At 36.7% G+C, this 16,830-nt stretch overlaps 2 protein-coding genes across 2 annotated transcripts in view; one reads left to right on the top strand and one right to left on the bottom strand.

Moving 5' to 3' along the window:
- The window catches only part of crybg1a (crystallin beta-gamma domain containing 1a), a 49,846-nt gene extending 37,393 nt beyond the window's left edge, over positions 1–12,453 (bottom strand). The window contains exon 1 of the mRNA XM_015049849.1: positions 12,086–12,453. Within this exon, the coding sequence (XP_014905335.1) occupies positions 12,086–12,378 (293 nt within the window). The 5' untranslated portion in view covers positions 12,379–12,453. The remainder of the gene's footprint in view (positions 1–12,085) is intronic.
- A 2,908-nt stretch (positions 12,454–15,361) lies between these two features.
- The window catches only part of ccr6b (chemokine (C-C motif) receptor 6b), an 8,459-nt gene continuing 6,990 nt past the window's right edge, over positions 15,362–16,830 (top strand). Inside the window, exon 1 of the mRNA XM_015049832.1 lies at positions 15,362–15,527. The gene's annotated coding sequence lies outside the window, so the exon portion shown is untranslated. The remainder of the gene's footprint in view (positions 15,528–16,830) is intronic.

The following is a 16,830-nucleotide window of genomic DNA, read 5'->3' as shown; positions in this document are numbered from 1 at the left end:
GAAGCTGCTAATAACACAATTACCTCATATGATTCTTACTAATAAAACTTTAGTTCATGAATGATCCAGACCTCACCAACATTTTTAAATGTTACTGATGCCAAAATACTTCAGGAAAGGATCAAGCTGTGCAGCTCCTGTCTCTTCCTGAAGCTTTTCTAAGAACTAAGACATTAGGTAAGAAGGTGTGGTGTTTTAAACATACAAGAAGACGGAGGGGAAAAAAAAACACCAACAGGCATAAAATACTGATTTATATTTTTTTCCACTCTGATTTCACATCAGTCACAGACAGACCTGGTTATTCCAAGTCGTTTTAAAATACAGTTTCCACTAATCAGGTGTTATATTGAGTGAGGGTCTTTAAAATAATCACCTGTTACTTTATTTTCAGTTTTTTTATGTCTGATAATCGCATAGCTTTTGTTGTGTGCCTGTTGTCTGTTTTCAGCCTGACCAATCTGAGCGAAGTGACACCTTTTACTTTCACAACGCCCGATAAAATTTGAATCTTTTTTTTTCACTTTAATGCACAATCCTTCAAATTTCCTGTGTTTCTTAAAAGTGACTAATCTTTCTCCAGTGAAGCAAGAATCAACTAGTCAATTCTAATCGAACGCAGTCGTGAGAGAATGAATATTTCGCCACAGTCTGATCGTGCTCGTACACGACTGTTATCACGGTCCTCTGATGTCACCCTGCTTGAGGCGAGACAGTCCTGTCGTCCGTGCCTCCAGCATGAGAGCTGATTTATCGTGTGTTGTTGGCTGTCATGCCTTCGGTGCACCAGCGGATGGATATGCCCTGCAGAAGTGCAGCTGCGTCTTGTGACATCCTGGTGTTTTTTCCAAATCAGAATTGCGTCCGTGTTAAATCTACATAACTCGCTGTCAACCCACATGCCAAAACAACATTGTTCCTCTTTTATTTTACAGCTCGAGTGATGCGATTAATCGGCATTTTAACATATTTATACATTTGACGTTGCTTCTGATGATGATGATGGAAATATAAGTATTCAAATCCGTTTTAACATGATGAATCTAGTCTCAGACGCTTCATAAGCATCTTAAATTTAACTTCCATTAAACACTGATTTTCTTTTGCTACTTCTGTTGTCATGTTTTTATTTTTGATTTGTTTATGAGCTAAGTTTGAACATGTAAAATGACTGAAAAAACCCTGATCCATATCAATAGACATTAGCTGACTAAATAATAATAATAATAATAATAATAATAAGCTATATAAAAGATAAGTTTATACATCACCAAAAGACCTATTACCTGATAACTGATTAACTTTGTACTCAAACTTGTCATCACATAGATCTTGCAGGGTTCCTTCATTTATAATTTTCTTCCTTTTACAGAATAAAACTTCTAGATTTCTCAAATTGTTTTACGTCATCAAGTGACAAATAAAAGAGTTCCCTATGAATTTACACAAAAAAAAGTCTAACTGCTCAGAAAACAAAAAAGACAGGTAGTAAGTAACCAATGAGCAAACACGTAAAAGAGAAAACCAAAGGATGGAAAAACAATGAGGCAATTAAGAAACAACTGGACAAACAAACAGAGAAGTCAATAAACAAAATGGAATAAATGAATGTTCACTGATTGTTGGGAAAGTAGTTGATGTTTTCTGACAACCACTCATCAGATTTGAGTCTGGAGAGGAGGTGGAAAAAATATGCAGGTATCTGTAGCTGAGAACCGGATGTCGACTTTAAAACACAGCTGAGAGGAATTGTGACTGACGCTTCTTTTTTTGCACAGAAACTCCTGAAAATAACCTCCAGCATTTTTCAACTGAGGGATGACTTGTGTGAAATATGTCAACCTCGGTCTATCAGGCTGCAGGCACAAACCGGCTCCAACACGCCTGAACCTCCTGAGTTGCAGACAAAGCTCCACTGTTTTAAGGAGACTTTTAATGAGGAACGTTTGCTTCTAAGTCGCTAATACGCCATGGCAACGGACAATTCCTCAACCATATATCTTTCACAGGTTTGATCTAATTAAAAGGGTAGTGAAGGATAGCTGTGTAGCGATACAATCAGCTCAGGAAACGAAATGACAAATGACATTGGGTTCACAAGAACAATGCTTTCTTCACAAAAGTAGAAATCTAATGTCAAGATTTCACAAATCATGTTTCGCAAGGCATTCTCTGTTATCGATGTGAAATAATTTGACCTATCCTAGGTTATTCTAAAGCACTAAAATTGCCTTTTTTGTGTTGTTCACAAACAACTTAAAAAAATATGTTGAGTATACAAAAATTAGTCTAGTTATAATGAAGCAAATAGTATTACAAATAGCATCAGCTAATGTTGTGTTACAGTAAACGGATAAGAAACTTTAGAGAAAAGAATTTAATGCAAATTGAATGAATGAATTTCGATAGGAGCGGTCATCTGCTCTGTGAACTTATAAAACCGTGTATCTGAGGACAAAGCTGCATTCTTCCCTCCCACCATCTGAGGAAGGAGGAGACCAGCACAGAAAATAAACTAACATGACCTTGAATTGTTTCAGATCTGACCCTCTTCTAGCATTTCACAGAACCAACACAATTCACCCAGATTCCTCTACAGCGATTTTTTTTTAAATTATCAAACAAGTTGATGCAAAGGAAATGACCAGCCTTCATTTCTTATGAGACAAATAGGTGAAATTAGTCAAAAATGATTGCAGTAAGCTCAGTAAAACTGCTGCAGCCACTGTATAAACTCAAACAAGGGATGGAAGAGATTCAACCAATGACTCAGACTCTCTTTGGTAGACCAGAGGCTTAATGAGTCACTGGGAGCTGTAGATAGACGTTAGAATGTTTCAAGAAATCATAAGAAACCAAACCACACTCAGTGCTGCGCACAACAAGATGCAAGCTGAGACAAAACAAAGGCTGGACTTCTGCTTGTTGCTAATTCTTTCTCCATGGTCAAATTGCTCAACACTGGGATAAGATGTAGCAAAAGGAAGAATCTGGAGCTTTGTTTTCTAACATTTACTCCACAGACAAGTTTGATGCAACACAAAGACACAAATAAATGTTAAGTAATAATCCTTGCAAGGATTTCTACTGTGAATCAAAAACAGCTGCTGTTCATAAGAGCGCCTGGCGATGCATAAGGGAGTGGCGGTAAGGACTGCTGCAGGGCTGTGTTTGCCAGAGAGAGGGCGGTTCTTCAACAACCAGTAGGCTGCAGCGGTTACGCTCCCATCTGGACCAATAACCGCAACCAGGGAGCGCAGTGCAAAACAAGCCAAGATGTTTGCAAAAGCTTCCAAGCATTCGTCCGCTCAAGTTCCAGCGACCTCTCCTGAACTGGTCTGCATGGAGACGAGTGTCTGCTCTGCATCCTGCAGAACGTCAGGTGCTGCGGAGGCGTGCTGTATGTCATGTTTACAATCACCCTTGGGAAGAGAGGGAGTTTGCACAATACCACATGAACAAAGAAACTCCTAGTAATGACATGTTGATTTTGGAAGCACAGATAGACTCCTTTACTGCGATTTTCTGCGACTTTTGTTCCAATTCTTCTAAGCCTCTTGTATTTGTCGATAAAACAATATAAAAATCTCTCAGGTTTAAGCTCATTAATTCATAACTAGCATAAAAAAAATACTTTTAATGAAATTATGTTAACAACTGCAAAATCTGCAAAACTGAAGTGGTGTTCAAGATGCAAACACTGACTGCAAGTAAAATGCAAAACAAAAATATGTGATTTATGCTAAAAGTGACAAATTTATGCAAGTAATTTACACAACTGTGGTCAATGGTATTAAATAAAGATTGAATGCATCAACCACAGGTACTTATAATGTAGTCATAATAATTATGTTTAAAAAAACATATTATGACCTTGAATACCTTTGGCAGGTTTTCGAAAATCTTACATGTTAAATAAGAATCTGCACTTTCATATGAAGACAGTTTACACTTTAATGTCACTACTGCCAATATAGAACGCTAAATAAAGTCAGTTCCAAACACTTTTTTTTGTTTCTTATAAGTAATACTTTGTTTTACAGTGGCTATTCTTTCACAGACAGGTTTTAAAATGTTCACAACTTCTAATACAAATGCTGGTTAGTGGTCATTCGCAGTGAGATGGATGTGCACAATAAGAATTTAAGTGATGTTGGTGATTATATTACCAACATCACTTATTATATATTATATATGCCAAGACTTTTACTGACAGGTCAGACTTCCCAAACCTGGAGAACAGGAGTCGTCTGCAAAACTTTGCTTTGCATCATGTAAGAATGAAATGATGTGTCACTGCTCTACAAAGAATTCAATGGCAAATAGTCATTTAGCGATCTCCTCTTGTCTATGAGTAGTTTAAAGGGTTTTTTCTCAAACTGACAATCAGTTTATCATATATTCATAAGCATACTCTGCTTCAAACTGTTATTGAGAATTTACAAAGTACCCTTATTGTGCTCACTGAACCTTTTTATCTCAGCTGAGAGAACGCAGAAAAAGGTTACAAGAAATCCCAGCTAAGGGAGAGTAACTTCCTCCAACCTACTTGTCAGACGCGAAAGTTCTCTTTGTCAAATCTCTCATTTGATGAGATTAAAAGAAGTTCCCTTGTCCAATTGCCCCACTTTCTGCACACAGACATTTTCATTTTCACATTTTTGAAGGTTTGAAATGTTTGGACGCTGCGTAATAACCTTCAGATCTGTTTTGATGTAGGAAAGTGACACGGGCAGTCTGGGAGGTGGTGTGGATGGACTTGTTTTATCACCTGACAGCAATTACACTGAATTAAAACATATTGTTTTCTTGAACTGTTTAAACAGGTTTTCAACCTGCTGGTGTCTGGATAAGAAAACAACCATAGATATTTAATTAGATAGAAGATTTTTTTTATGAAGGGAGGACAAAAGGGTGTAAATGAATCCAATGATGTGGAAAAAGGAGGGGCTCAATTAAGGAGTAAACTAAGGAAGGAGAAAAGGAATGAAGGAAAGAAGAACTACAACAAACCAATTGAGTGAGGACAGAAACAGAGAATGAAGAAAAGAAGCACAGACTTTAGGGAAAACGTGAAGAAGCAAACACATAGCATTTAGATAAGGTGATATCCAAACTTATGCAGACCTGGAAAATACTTCAATCAAGTTTCATCCAGTTCTTTACATTTCCAGACTGTGTGCTAACAATCCAACATGCTGTAAGCACTCCTCACAATCAAACAGATGAAGTTGGTTATTGATCCCCTAAACCTTGGGCTGTATTTAAAAATAATCAAATATCATGCAAATCTAAATCTAAACCTTTCTGGATCAAAACAAGTTTTTAACTTTTATATGTATAGTCACAGCTTCTAAGGTTTATAAAAAAATATATACATAGATTTTTACATATTTATTAAAACTGTCAATATGTCACGATATTGTAATATGAGGCAGATAATCTGTGACAAAAATCAAGCTCCCCCACTACTACTGTTATCGTCTACAAAAATGCATCTCTCGAACTCACAAACAACCAATCTGAGCCAAGAGGAAAGTTTTAGCGCTGTCAATCACCCTTGTGTACACTGCTTTGGGATATCCATGAACCACAGTGAGTGAGTGCCATTAATTACAAATGGAGAGAACATGGAAAAGTGGGGAACATTCCCTGGATGACCAGACCTACCATAATTAATCAACACAGCACAAAAGAACTGCAGGCCCAGTTTTCCTCAGTTAAGGTCATTGTCTATGACTGAAAGAATGAGTCAAGACAACAAGGTCATCTTTGGGAGAGTTCCAAGGTCAAAACTACTGCTGACCAAATATGACTAAAGGTCTTTTTCGCATCCCTCATAATTGTTGGTATTTCACAAGATTTATTTTTCATAGTTTGTGGGAAATAACAGTCAACTGGGAATTTAATTCATTTACATCTGGGTTATTTTCATTAGTAAAATGAAAATAACCCAGAGGAAGAAAGAAGCAAATGACTTTCACATTTCAGGGAGACAAAATGATAATGTTTATAAGAGCTGCATTGAGCTCGGTTTCTGTGAGTGTAAGATAACTTCAGTTTTGTTTCTGTTAAGCTGAAGAAAGCTTTAGTGCATCCATGATTTGGTTTATTATAAGTAAGGCTGCAATGATTTATTGAATGATTCGAGTACCTTGATTATTAAGGCAATTTATCTGCTTGGAGGCTTTGTTAAATTATTTTTTACTATTTAGCACACCGTGTTCCTGGCATGTAGTTTTAAGTCAAAACAAGTCAAAACTTATGGGACATTATGGAAGACTGAACACAATGTGAAAGCTCTGAATACAGTTTTTCAGGAGACAATTTCTGCAGGATTTTTTTTTTTTTTACCTTGAAACCTGTTTAAGGTTTCAAAAAAAAAAGCATCTCACTGTAAAGCATTCATATGCCACCACATTGCACAATCTCTGGCCCGTCCCTGGAGCGACAGGCAAGTTTTCAAGTGATTTGTTTTCATCTTCTGCAGGAAATTGTCACGCTGAACTTATGTTCCTGGTCAGTAAGAACAGAGAAATTACCAATACTTTAGATAGACTTCTTCTAGAACACCTGGACCTGTGACCATCTACCTAAATTCCTCAGAAAATAAAAATGTCTCATAAAGTCATAAGATTTTCTTTTAGAAATGAGGTAATATCTGCACTGCCTAATGGTTTTTCTCCTGCTCAAGAAACTCCAGTGGGCTGATATGTTGGACCGTTTTTAAAAAATGTGTTGGTTTACTGCCAAAAAAAAAAAACACAAGAAATTGGGTTGTGGATTAACTAGAGCTGCTTTAGGGAATGATAGATGTGTTGATGTGTGAGAATTAGAGAATGGCATACAGATTTATGCACATTCCAGTCTCTGAGACAAAAAAGCCCAACATGGGATGTATTTCCATTCGATTATTGTCACAGTCTGATCTGCAGATTACAATTTGGCTTATATAGAAGAAAAAAATGTGCTCTACTTGCAGCTGTCCAGCTCTACTTCGGCTACATTTTTTTTTTTTTTTTTGGTGACTTGTCCCCGCACACGGATCCATGCTATAAATCATGGTGGATTTTATGAGGTTGAGCTTGACACATCCCGCTGAAACAAACCAACCCCAAACCATGATGCCTCTGCCTGGGTGTACAAAATGATGCTTTGAACTTTCCTGAATAGTAATCGGGTGTCATTATCTGTGTGTCCCGAAATAATTAAACTATTTAAATCCCACTTGCAGATCTCTTGGACTTGCATGCATTTCAATATCAACAGCGTCAAGACTTCTTTTAGTGTCTTTCAGTCTGTTTTTAGGATGGACTTGATTTAATTGTAAGCTATTTTACATGGAGTTATTGTTTTGAAATTCTTCACAGAGATACAAATTTAAGAAGCTGCTACAATTTATTTTGTAAAGCCTTTTGTGTAAAGCCCTTCCACAGCTCTAACAAACTCTGTGTAAATAACCTTCAAAGCATCGTTGAAAAAGATTTTAATTATCTAAAACGTGTTCAGCAGAGCACACAGTAACTAAAAACGGGTCTGCATCACTGTGAAACATGCAAGCATTAACCAATGAAAGAGCACCGTTTTCACCAATCACAAACAAGACATCCACAAAATGGTGTTGGAAAAAGAAACAGGTGAAAATGAATTCTGGTAGTTGTACTTCACATGTTTTCTGGACAAAATTACTTGTGCTCTTTCAAATGACATACAGAACCTGCACTTTAGTGTGTAAAAAAAAAAAAACAATGACTATAGTGTGCGTTAACTAAATGTCCTGTGTAAAATATCCTACATATAGTTACATCTGTGGAAATCCAATGTGTGTCTGTTTGAATATGAATAAGTAGGTGTGAACAGGTGTGTGTATACAGCATTGAACAAAGGCTCAGGTCCAACAGTCAAAAGCTTCGGAGGTCATGTTGTACACACACACATTCAAATATGGTCTGAGCCTTTTTAATCCAGCCTTCCAGTCTGTTTTTGTGGATCTCATATTTGTAGATCTGTTTTTCTTTTTTGGCACCAGGCAACACTGTGTTGGCTCATTTAAGGAATTGTACCTCACAAGAACAAAGGGGATAAAAAGATGTTGTTTATAAGATAAAAATACTTATAAGCATTAGTTTGGGCAGATCATTGCTGATCTGTCAAATCCCTTCTACTGCAATTGCGTGCACAGACGATGTAACATCAAGTGATTCCTCATTTGTCAACCTTAGACATAATGAGTTAAACAATGTCTTGCACACAGCATAGTTCGGAGACAACTAACAAAACCTGAATGGTGGCATTAAAGGCTTCACTGGAACCGTCTTGTTTTCAGTTAGTAATTAGAAAGAGTTTAGAAGCATTTGTTTTGATGAATGGACTCTGAAGTTCATGTGCTCACGTTTTTGACCCAACATTTCTCTGTACGGAGCCATGTTTTTAGCAACTACTTCTAGCTAACATATATGTATCCTTGGGATTAACATTATATTAGTCTTGGGCTTTTAATAAATTACATTGAATTTTCTTTTTTCAGCATGTAACGATCATATAGCAAACAGCTTTGACACTGATGGTTACCTGTAAACGTTTTAGGATCGTCTATAAGGGTCAAAGTTTTACTTACAGGTTCAAAGTCTGCAAGATAAAACACATACATATAGTGCGATTGCTGCTATTGCTGAATTATACATAGACAATATTAATAAAGCCACATTTTTCTAACACTTTGAAACTCCATAGTCGACACCTTCAAGCATTTCCACAAGCCAAATTCCTTCTGAAGATATAAGCATGGATGTGGTATCATCATGCTGGGGCCTGTTGAACTAAGCATGCTAGTACTGAAAGCATAATTAAAATAGAGAAGAACCTATTAGCTATAAAATTCACACAAAATCAGCTCTTAGATAATTGAAACACATGTTTGCTGAAAAGGAACAATGACCCCAAGCAAATCAAAACTGGTTACATAATTGGAAAAGGCAAGAAACTCTTGACATGTTTGACATCTATCTCCTTTGTGTTAACTGTTCTGTCTTATTTTTTTATGTTCACCAGGAAGCTCACAGCACAGGTTTCCCCACCTAAAAACATATGTAGGTTGTCTGTCAGCTCTGAATGACAAATCAGTGATTCATCACCCATTAAACAAAGGTTTTATAGTTGGAAATTTCCCCTAAAGCATGATTGTCATTTTTTTTTGAATTTGTGGATTAAACTAAGCTAACAGGACCAGAGTTCAAGAGAAAGATTACAGCAAATCTTTCATAACATCTTCCCCAGACAGTCAGAAAGATCAGATTTGACCTCAATAAAGTAAAAAAAAAAAAAAAGGATAATCTCCAAGAAGATTAGCATTATTAACAAAACAGATACGGATGGCAAAAAAGGAATATTATTTATTAGTTCAGTTATACAGAGAGACCACAGGAGATGTTTGCCGAAAAGGCTCAGCTTTATACAAACATTAAGCCTCCACACCCTCACCTAAACAACCAACAGCATAACTGAAGAGCATGACAGCATTATCTGATCTACTAGTGGCTCATTTTGAAAAACTGTGCAAGTTTTCATACTGAAAACTTTCAGAGATCTTCAGGATGTTTTCAATATTCAGCTGTGAATGAAGGCCTGCAACACCACTCACTCAAACGCTGAACCAGTGCCAATCCCTTACTTTTATCAGAATGTTTGAACAGACTGTGCTATTCCATGCCTTACTGCACATGCTAACGTTTTTTTTTGTTGTTTTTTTACAGCAACACAACAGTGTAACTCCACAGTTTTTCATGAACTTTTAAGTTACTGAACAGGCACAAAACTATTCAAAACCACAGGAAAAATTTGGTTTAAAGTAATCTTTTTATTTAAGTAAAATGTTGCTTCTCACTGGAAGCAATATTAGTTTGTATCTGAAGGAGAATGATGTTCTCCCTGTGCATGTGTGGGTTCTCTCCTGGTACTCGGGCTTCTTCCCAAAGTCCAAAAACATGACTATTAGTTTACTTGTTCTTTCTAAATTCTCCTTACTTATGAGTGAGTGTATAGTTATTCACCCTGTGAACTCTGTGCTACCCTGGAATGGACTGGCAACCTGTCCATGATGTACCCCTCCTCTCAGCCCCCCTCACAACCCTGAAAGGATAAGCGTGTTAGATTATGGATGGGCCTAAAAGCCAATATATAACCTGGAAGATAATATATTGGAAGTCCCCTTAAGAGACTAAGAAATACTTTATTCATATAAATCACTTCTTCTTTTTTTCTTTTCTTTTTCTTTTTTTACAAGATTTAACCTAATTTAAAACATTGGAATTTTAATCTGATGGCCTGTCCATGTCCTTCTGATGTAATTCTCTTCTCCCTTCAATGCTCCATCTGGGTTTTCTCCAGTTGAATTTCAACCGGGCCAATTAGTGAACAGAGGGAGGAGTTTTGAACAATTACATAAATTTTCTGCACTTTTTTAGAATGGCAGTGGAGGAAGTGAAAGTATTGTTAGTATTGATGCTACTGAAATATGGTCTTGATATCACAAATGTGCATCTGTAAGTATTTTGTTGCATATGGGATTTTTAAAAAGCATCACAAACCAAACATATTTCTTTGGATTAAGGGGAATTTGAAACAAAAAAGAAAGTAAATCCACACAAGATACCTTATCAACAACATCCTGTTGAGTTCTTTCAACCTGAATAAGCAGTCCTACAATTGACTCAGTAGTTTGTTTTTCTTGTTAACAGGCAAGTGAGTATGTCATGGCTGAATTTGACCTGTTTGCATACGTTGTTGTTTTTATCACTCCTGTCACTTGCATTAGTCGTATTTACCCAGATCACCTGACACATATCCATCCTGCCTGAGTCACATATAATTGAACTGAATAAGGAAATGTGTCCCATCCTGTGCAGCAGGTTTTCTTCCTTTCCAATGATCTGCAGTTGTTGCTTGTGTCGGCACAGTTGAACATGACAAACAAAAGCATGACCAAGATCTCGGCCAAGGATGATGAAGATATTCCTGGATCCAGACCACTTCTAAGGTAAGCAGCTGGTGGATGCTATTTATTTTTTATGTTGATTCCAAAAACTATAGAGAATTTCTTTCTCAGTGCCATCTGGATCTTGGTGCTGCAGTTGATCATGACAAATTACAAAGTGGGTAAAATTGTATGGTTCCATGCTAGACAGCTTCAGATCTGATGTGGCAGATCTGCAACATTGAGGAATCCCACGTGCAATGATTGTTTCCTAGGCAAACAATGTTTGCACGTGGGATTCCTCAAGACTCTATTATCAGGTCAGCAATATTTAATAATTATATCCTACAAGCCTGCATGATTCATACCAGAGACAAAGTCAATGCTGATTCATTATAAAGTTCAAAAGACAGGTAATTTTTGAGCTTGCAACAAATGCAGAATGTAAACGACACCTTCATGGCCCTCCACTTCAACATTTTTAAAATATAATGACTCAACAAGATGCGTGATCAAACTAGTTCAACACCAAGGCAAAGCTTTTCAATTCCACAAACTGCCAGGGGGGAAAACAGACACTGAGTGAGATGGTTCAGATGCGGTGCTTCCTTCACTATTTGAAACACTTCCCAACATAGACTGCCAGGACCCACTCCGGGACTTTCCACTGTTTTCACAACTTCTGTTTAGAATCATTTACATGTAGAACGTTAATGAAGAAGATGATGATGATGATGAGGTGATGATTTATTAAAAGTATATAGAGTACTATACAGCATCAAGATCACAACTATGAGCAGCAGAAACTGATAGCCCTGTTTATCACTCACTTTTAACAACTATGGTTAAAAAAATTATCTCTTATATCACAAATGTCTCAATCATTTTCTGATTTGCAGTATGTCTACAAAGACTGATATTTGATAATGTAACATGAAAATTAATGAATTATAAGAACTGCAAAAAGTTTGTTTTATTGTGAGCTGTTTCATATTTAAATTTATTAAATCATTTGTGATTTATGTGCCCAGAACTGTATTTAGTTAGAAAAAAAAAACTTAATCATAACAGCTGACAATTTAATCATGAAGTCATAAACTGTTTTCAGCTTACATGCGGCTGCTGAAACTGTCCAGTTCCTCGAACACGTCTCCCCCTTCATCCTTTCGCTTTTTCTTCTTGAGCCTCAGAGACAAGAACCGCTTTGGTTTCTTTTCTTTCGGGGAACTGAGGACCCCATCCAGGGGTGGCGTCCTGCCGTCTCCGGGGCTAACGGGGCCCGGGTCGTGGAGTCGCAGAGAGCTCGGATCATCCCGGTGGATGGTCGCGGAGCGTTTCAGCTCCTTCTTCTCCTTCTCGATGGATTTTTGTTTGAATAAACCCTTCAGCGTGCCGGACTTGCTCATGGTGCAGCCAGGGACCGACAGCACGAAGGTGTAAACATGAGGAGAGCAGTTTGTCTTAAAGCGACCTGGGGGACTGACTCACCGGGATAACCTGCAGAGCGGGTTGGCGCGAGCGCGAAGGACCTGCCCACAGAGCCAGTGGCGCGCGCCAACAGGTGAAGAAGCGCAGCCGTATCTGGGAAGATTAAAAGATGCGACACAACTTCCGATTTCAGTGCAAACACCTTCGCATTTTATTTAGCCTGATATTTATTTATAACTGTCAGGATTCCAATTCCAAATTATTTTTCTTTGTGTGTGTGTGTGTGTTTGTGTGAAGGAGACGCAGATAAGCAGGAGATCGCCTCCTTATAAAAAAATATTTTCAGACACATTTTAACAACTTGGAATATTATTGAAAAAAAATATTTATTTTATTACTTTGAGTGAAAATGCAAAATGTATCCATTGCATAAACATATTTAGCAAAATGTGACTTATTTCAAGGGTTTATTATTTGGTTCATGTATTCCTTCTCAGAAAGCATGCCCAGGTACCTTACAGAGTTTATACTTAGTACACCTTTTGAGTCACTTTCTGAGAATTAGTGCACAGTTACGGGCTAAAAATCTGTGAGATGCCAAGGAAACTCAGGTTGCAGTGGCCTTCAGCTCATCTGGTTCTGGTGTCTCCACATATTCTAATGCAGCCGATGTAGTTGATGAGTTCACCTGAAAATGAGCTCAGCAACATCTCCATAAAACCTATCAGCAGACTTACACATGAAGTGTTATACAATTGTGTCTGTCAATGCTGACTTTGGACTTCATAAACCACAACAGCAGATAACACAGCTCTTCAAACCATAACAGTTGTGGAAATGTCACACTGGAAATCGAGCAACTTCTCCAATCTTGATTTCCATCTGAAATACATAATTGACTAATTGGCATAAGTTTTTTTTTTTTTAGTAAAGGGACTAACCATAAAGTCTTTATAGGAAGAATCACATTAATTTATGTGAAAGATTCATTTTAAATTGCATATATGAGACATTTGTTTTCTTAATATTTTCATTCTAATATGTGAAAAACATATTACAATGATTACAATGGGATAAGTCTTCATATCTGTACAACATGTCACGACATCTGTTATTACATATTAGCTGTAGTCATATCCACATCCAGCAATTGGTTATGTATAAACAGTTGCTTAATTGCCAATGTTTTGTGCCAGAAGAATCTCCTCAGGGATTAAAGAAAAAAAAATTCTTTTTGCTGCTAACCATAGAAACTGTGTTGATTACAGACGTTTGATTGGGGCCACAATCCAAACCTGGAAATAAATGTCTTCACTTTTTGGCAACAAACAGGTGTTTGGCATAAGACTTCTGATCAAATACCCAAAATGGCTTCTAAGAGTTGTTCAAGAGCAAAGAACTACTTGCAGTGAGTTATATATCAGAAAGACATATAATTAACAAGAATCGTTATTTCAAGGAAAATCATAATGAAGATTTCTCAGAAACTTCTCTGTGTAAGACTTCATTGGAGAGGGAAAAGATAGTTTAAAGTATGCTGCAGAACATTTGTAGAGATTTGTCTGCAAATTACACAAACCATGTTTTGATGATGAACAACACTGCATATACAACATAGAGGAAATGTGGCGCTGTGACTGTGTGATGAAGTGTCTTTCCCCCTCCCTTTAGAGTTACAGCGCTCTCTGTGATTAGGGATCCTAAAGACAATAAAAAGAGAGGGGCAGGCAAATGTGCTTCAGAGCAGCAGGAGATTTGTAACTGAAAGCACATCTCTGTCTGTTCTCCTCGCGAGTATTAAGAATCTAACTTTCTCTTGTCTTTCCTGTGTTATGTGCTGTGTTTAATAGGTGTCAACTCTGACAGAACCAAATATCAGCTCGAATTAAACAGCTTGTTTGGAGAACTATGTAAAAACTCCGCCGGAGCATTGCAGGAAAATATATTCTTATCATTGTCATTAGAAACAAAAGCCTTGTACCTTTGAGTTCAGTATTTATTCCTCGTGCCATTTCACTTTATTAAACATCCGCCATCAGTGTGTGACTATTTGCTCGAACGTTTGAATGACTGAATGTAGAGAAGCATTTGGGGTCGTCTGGACTTGGAAAGGCGCAACAGACCATTTACCATTTTTGAGTATTTGGATTGTGACAGACGTCTGCTAGAGGTTTAATGTCAACAGGAACACTAGAAATTTACTGACTTACTTACTTTTAGAAAAACTTTTACATAAATACTTATTTTCCTCACCATATAGTTAAAATGACAGCTCTATCTGCTGGTCAGGATGAGGTAGCACACAGATAAGCTTGGCTGTTCCAAAAGCAATAATTTAATCACTTTTTCATGCTTTTTCTTGAACTCCTTAGCCTGACGCCAACTGATTCAACAAGACTGTCCAAATAAAATGCAAATTAAAAAAAAAAAGACTCAAGTAATGAAATGAATTAGGATGTCAAAATATTAAACCAACGTCCATGAACAAAATAAATCTAGTGCAAATCAAGTTGGCGGTTTGAGGTCTGAAGAGATTGAAACATGTTTTTGCATGTGGCAAAACACGTTCAAAGACTGAAAATGAGATCAAGAGGAGGCACCAGCTCTTTGCCACAGTTTCCACAACAATATCTCAACCAATTTTATTCTCACAATTCTCAAAGATTTCAACTTTTAGGTTCCTCTTAACTGTACCTATGAGAGGACGGCAAATGTAATCTGTGTAACAATAAGCAAACTTTAGAAAACTGAAGTTTGTCTGGAAGATACAAGATAATAATAATTAAAAAAAAACATACAGGAAAAACATACAGGGGGTGTAGAATAAGACAGAATTGTGGTTTGTTATTGGAGCCATCAGATAAGAGCAGTGCTGTTTGGGACAGCAGCTAGAAAGGTGCAAGATCAGTGAAGCAGTTCAGACAGCAGCAGGGGTGGTGAGAATGTGGTTTTAGCTTCAGCTTCTTCTGCTTTTAAGATTTAGTTTCTGTGCTCAGAGTGTCTTTAGCATAAAACCGACTCTTGACTGAAAAGTGTCTTCACCAGCAGCTGTCTCTGCACCTGCATTGTCATTTTCTTACTACTTTGAATCAACAAAGTTTAACATCGAACATCACCATTTCAGAAGGTAAGTCCTCAGAAATAACAAAACCTTTTCACTTTAAAAATCAGGGCTCGACTTTTTCGTTCATGATAGTTTTTATGATGTTCTTGCTAAATGAAAAAGTTTGCAGTGAAGTGTAACTAAAGTTCAGGTATGACATTTATTAAACACATTTTATTTGATAAGTGATGGTTTAAGTAAACATGTTTGACCAGGTTTGAAATACAGGTACTTGTTGCATAACATCACATTTTAAAAGTGTCTTATTTTTTGCTTTGGTTATGAATAAAATTTTGGAAAACCACAAGAGATAAAGCAATAAAATTGGAATCATCTAGTAAAACTGTCAGTTTTGTCAAAAACAGCATTTGGAGAACCTGAAATTATCAAATCTGGTCATCTGTCAAGATATAGACACACGTCTATGCTTCCCTTTTCGGTTTCAGAAAAAAAAACACAAATGTATTTTCATAGACCTGCTTTTTGCTGCAATCCATTTCGTACTTTGCGTTAACTGAGACATGAAGATGCTTTATTTTATCAGGTCTCTGCCTCAAGACATGATTCAAAAAAAAAAAAAATCACATGCTACTAATAAAACTAGTAAGAAAATTTTAATTTAAAACTGCAATAATTCACTGGCTGCATCAATGATACTTTTATTGGTTTTCATTCGGTAAATTAGAACTGTGACAAAAGATTTTGTGTGAGAAAATCCCTGGCAATCACCCAGGTTAGAGTAACTCTAAAAATCTCACACACCCATTTTCTTACAGTACAGAAAATAAAATGCAGGTGGTTACCATGTAAAATTGACTATTTTGAACTTTATATCATGTTAAATTATTATTACCTCATCAAAAACATACCAGAAGTGTTACTTGGAGTTTTTCACACTTTTGAGAAATCCTTGAGTCTCCCGTGGCAGACATTCGGCCTCCCTAAACACTTGCTTTCACAAAGACAGTCCAGTTTCAAGGGTTCAATTTACAAAGTCAAATTTCATGTTTGACATACACAGAATTGTTATAACAACTGGAGAAAAAAAAACTTACTTGATTGAGTGCATGAAAAGCACATAATATATAGAATTAAAAGTCATCCCATATAATAGTAAAATACATAAAATGGGTTTTGGCTTCCATATTGAAAATATAATTTGATTTCGCAATTCAGAAAATATTTAACAATTCACAAGAAGAGTGATCAGAATTGGAAATGGATGAGATCAAACACAGGTGAATGTGAATAAATTATGCCACTGAAAATATTTGTCACTTATTTTAAAAAGACTAATTCATATATTACATAGATACATTAAATGTAT

The sequence above is a fragment of the Poecilia latipinna genome, unplaced genomic scaffold, assembly GCF_001443285.1.
Source record: "Poecilia latipinna isolate Pla-1442-1.1 unplaced genomic scaffold, P_latipinna-1.0 Scaffold961, whole genome shotgun sequence".
Taxonomy (NCBI): domain Eukaryota; kingdom Metazoa; phylum Chordata; class Actinopteri; order Cyprinodontiformes; family Poeciliidae; genus Poecilia; species Poecilia latipinna.
The sequence above is the reverse complement of the archived record's forward strand: the minus strand, read 5'-3'. Positions and strand labels throughout refer to the sequence as shown.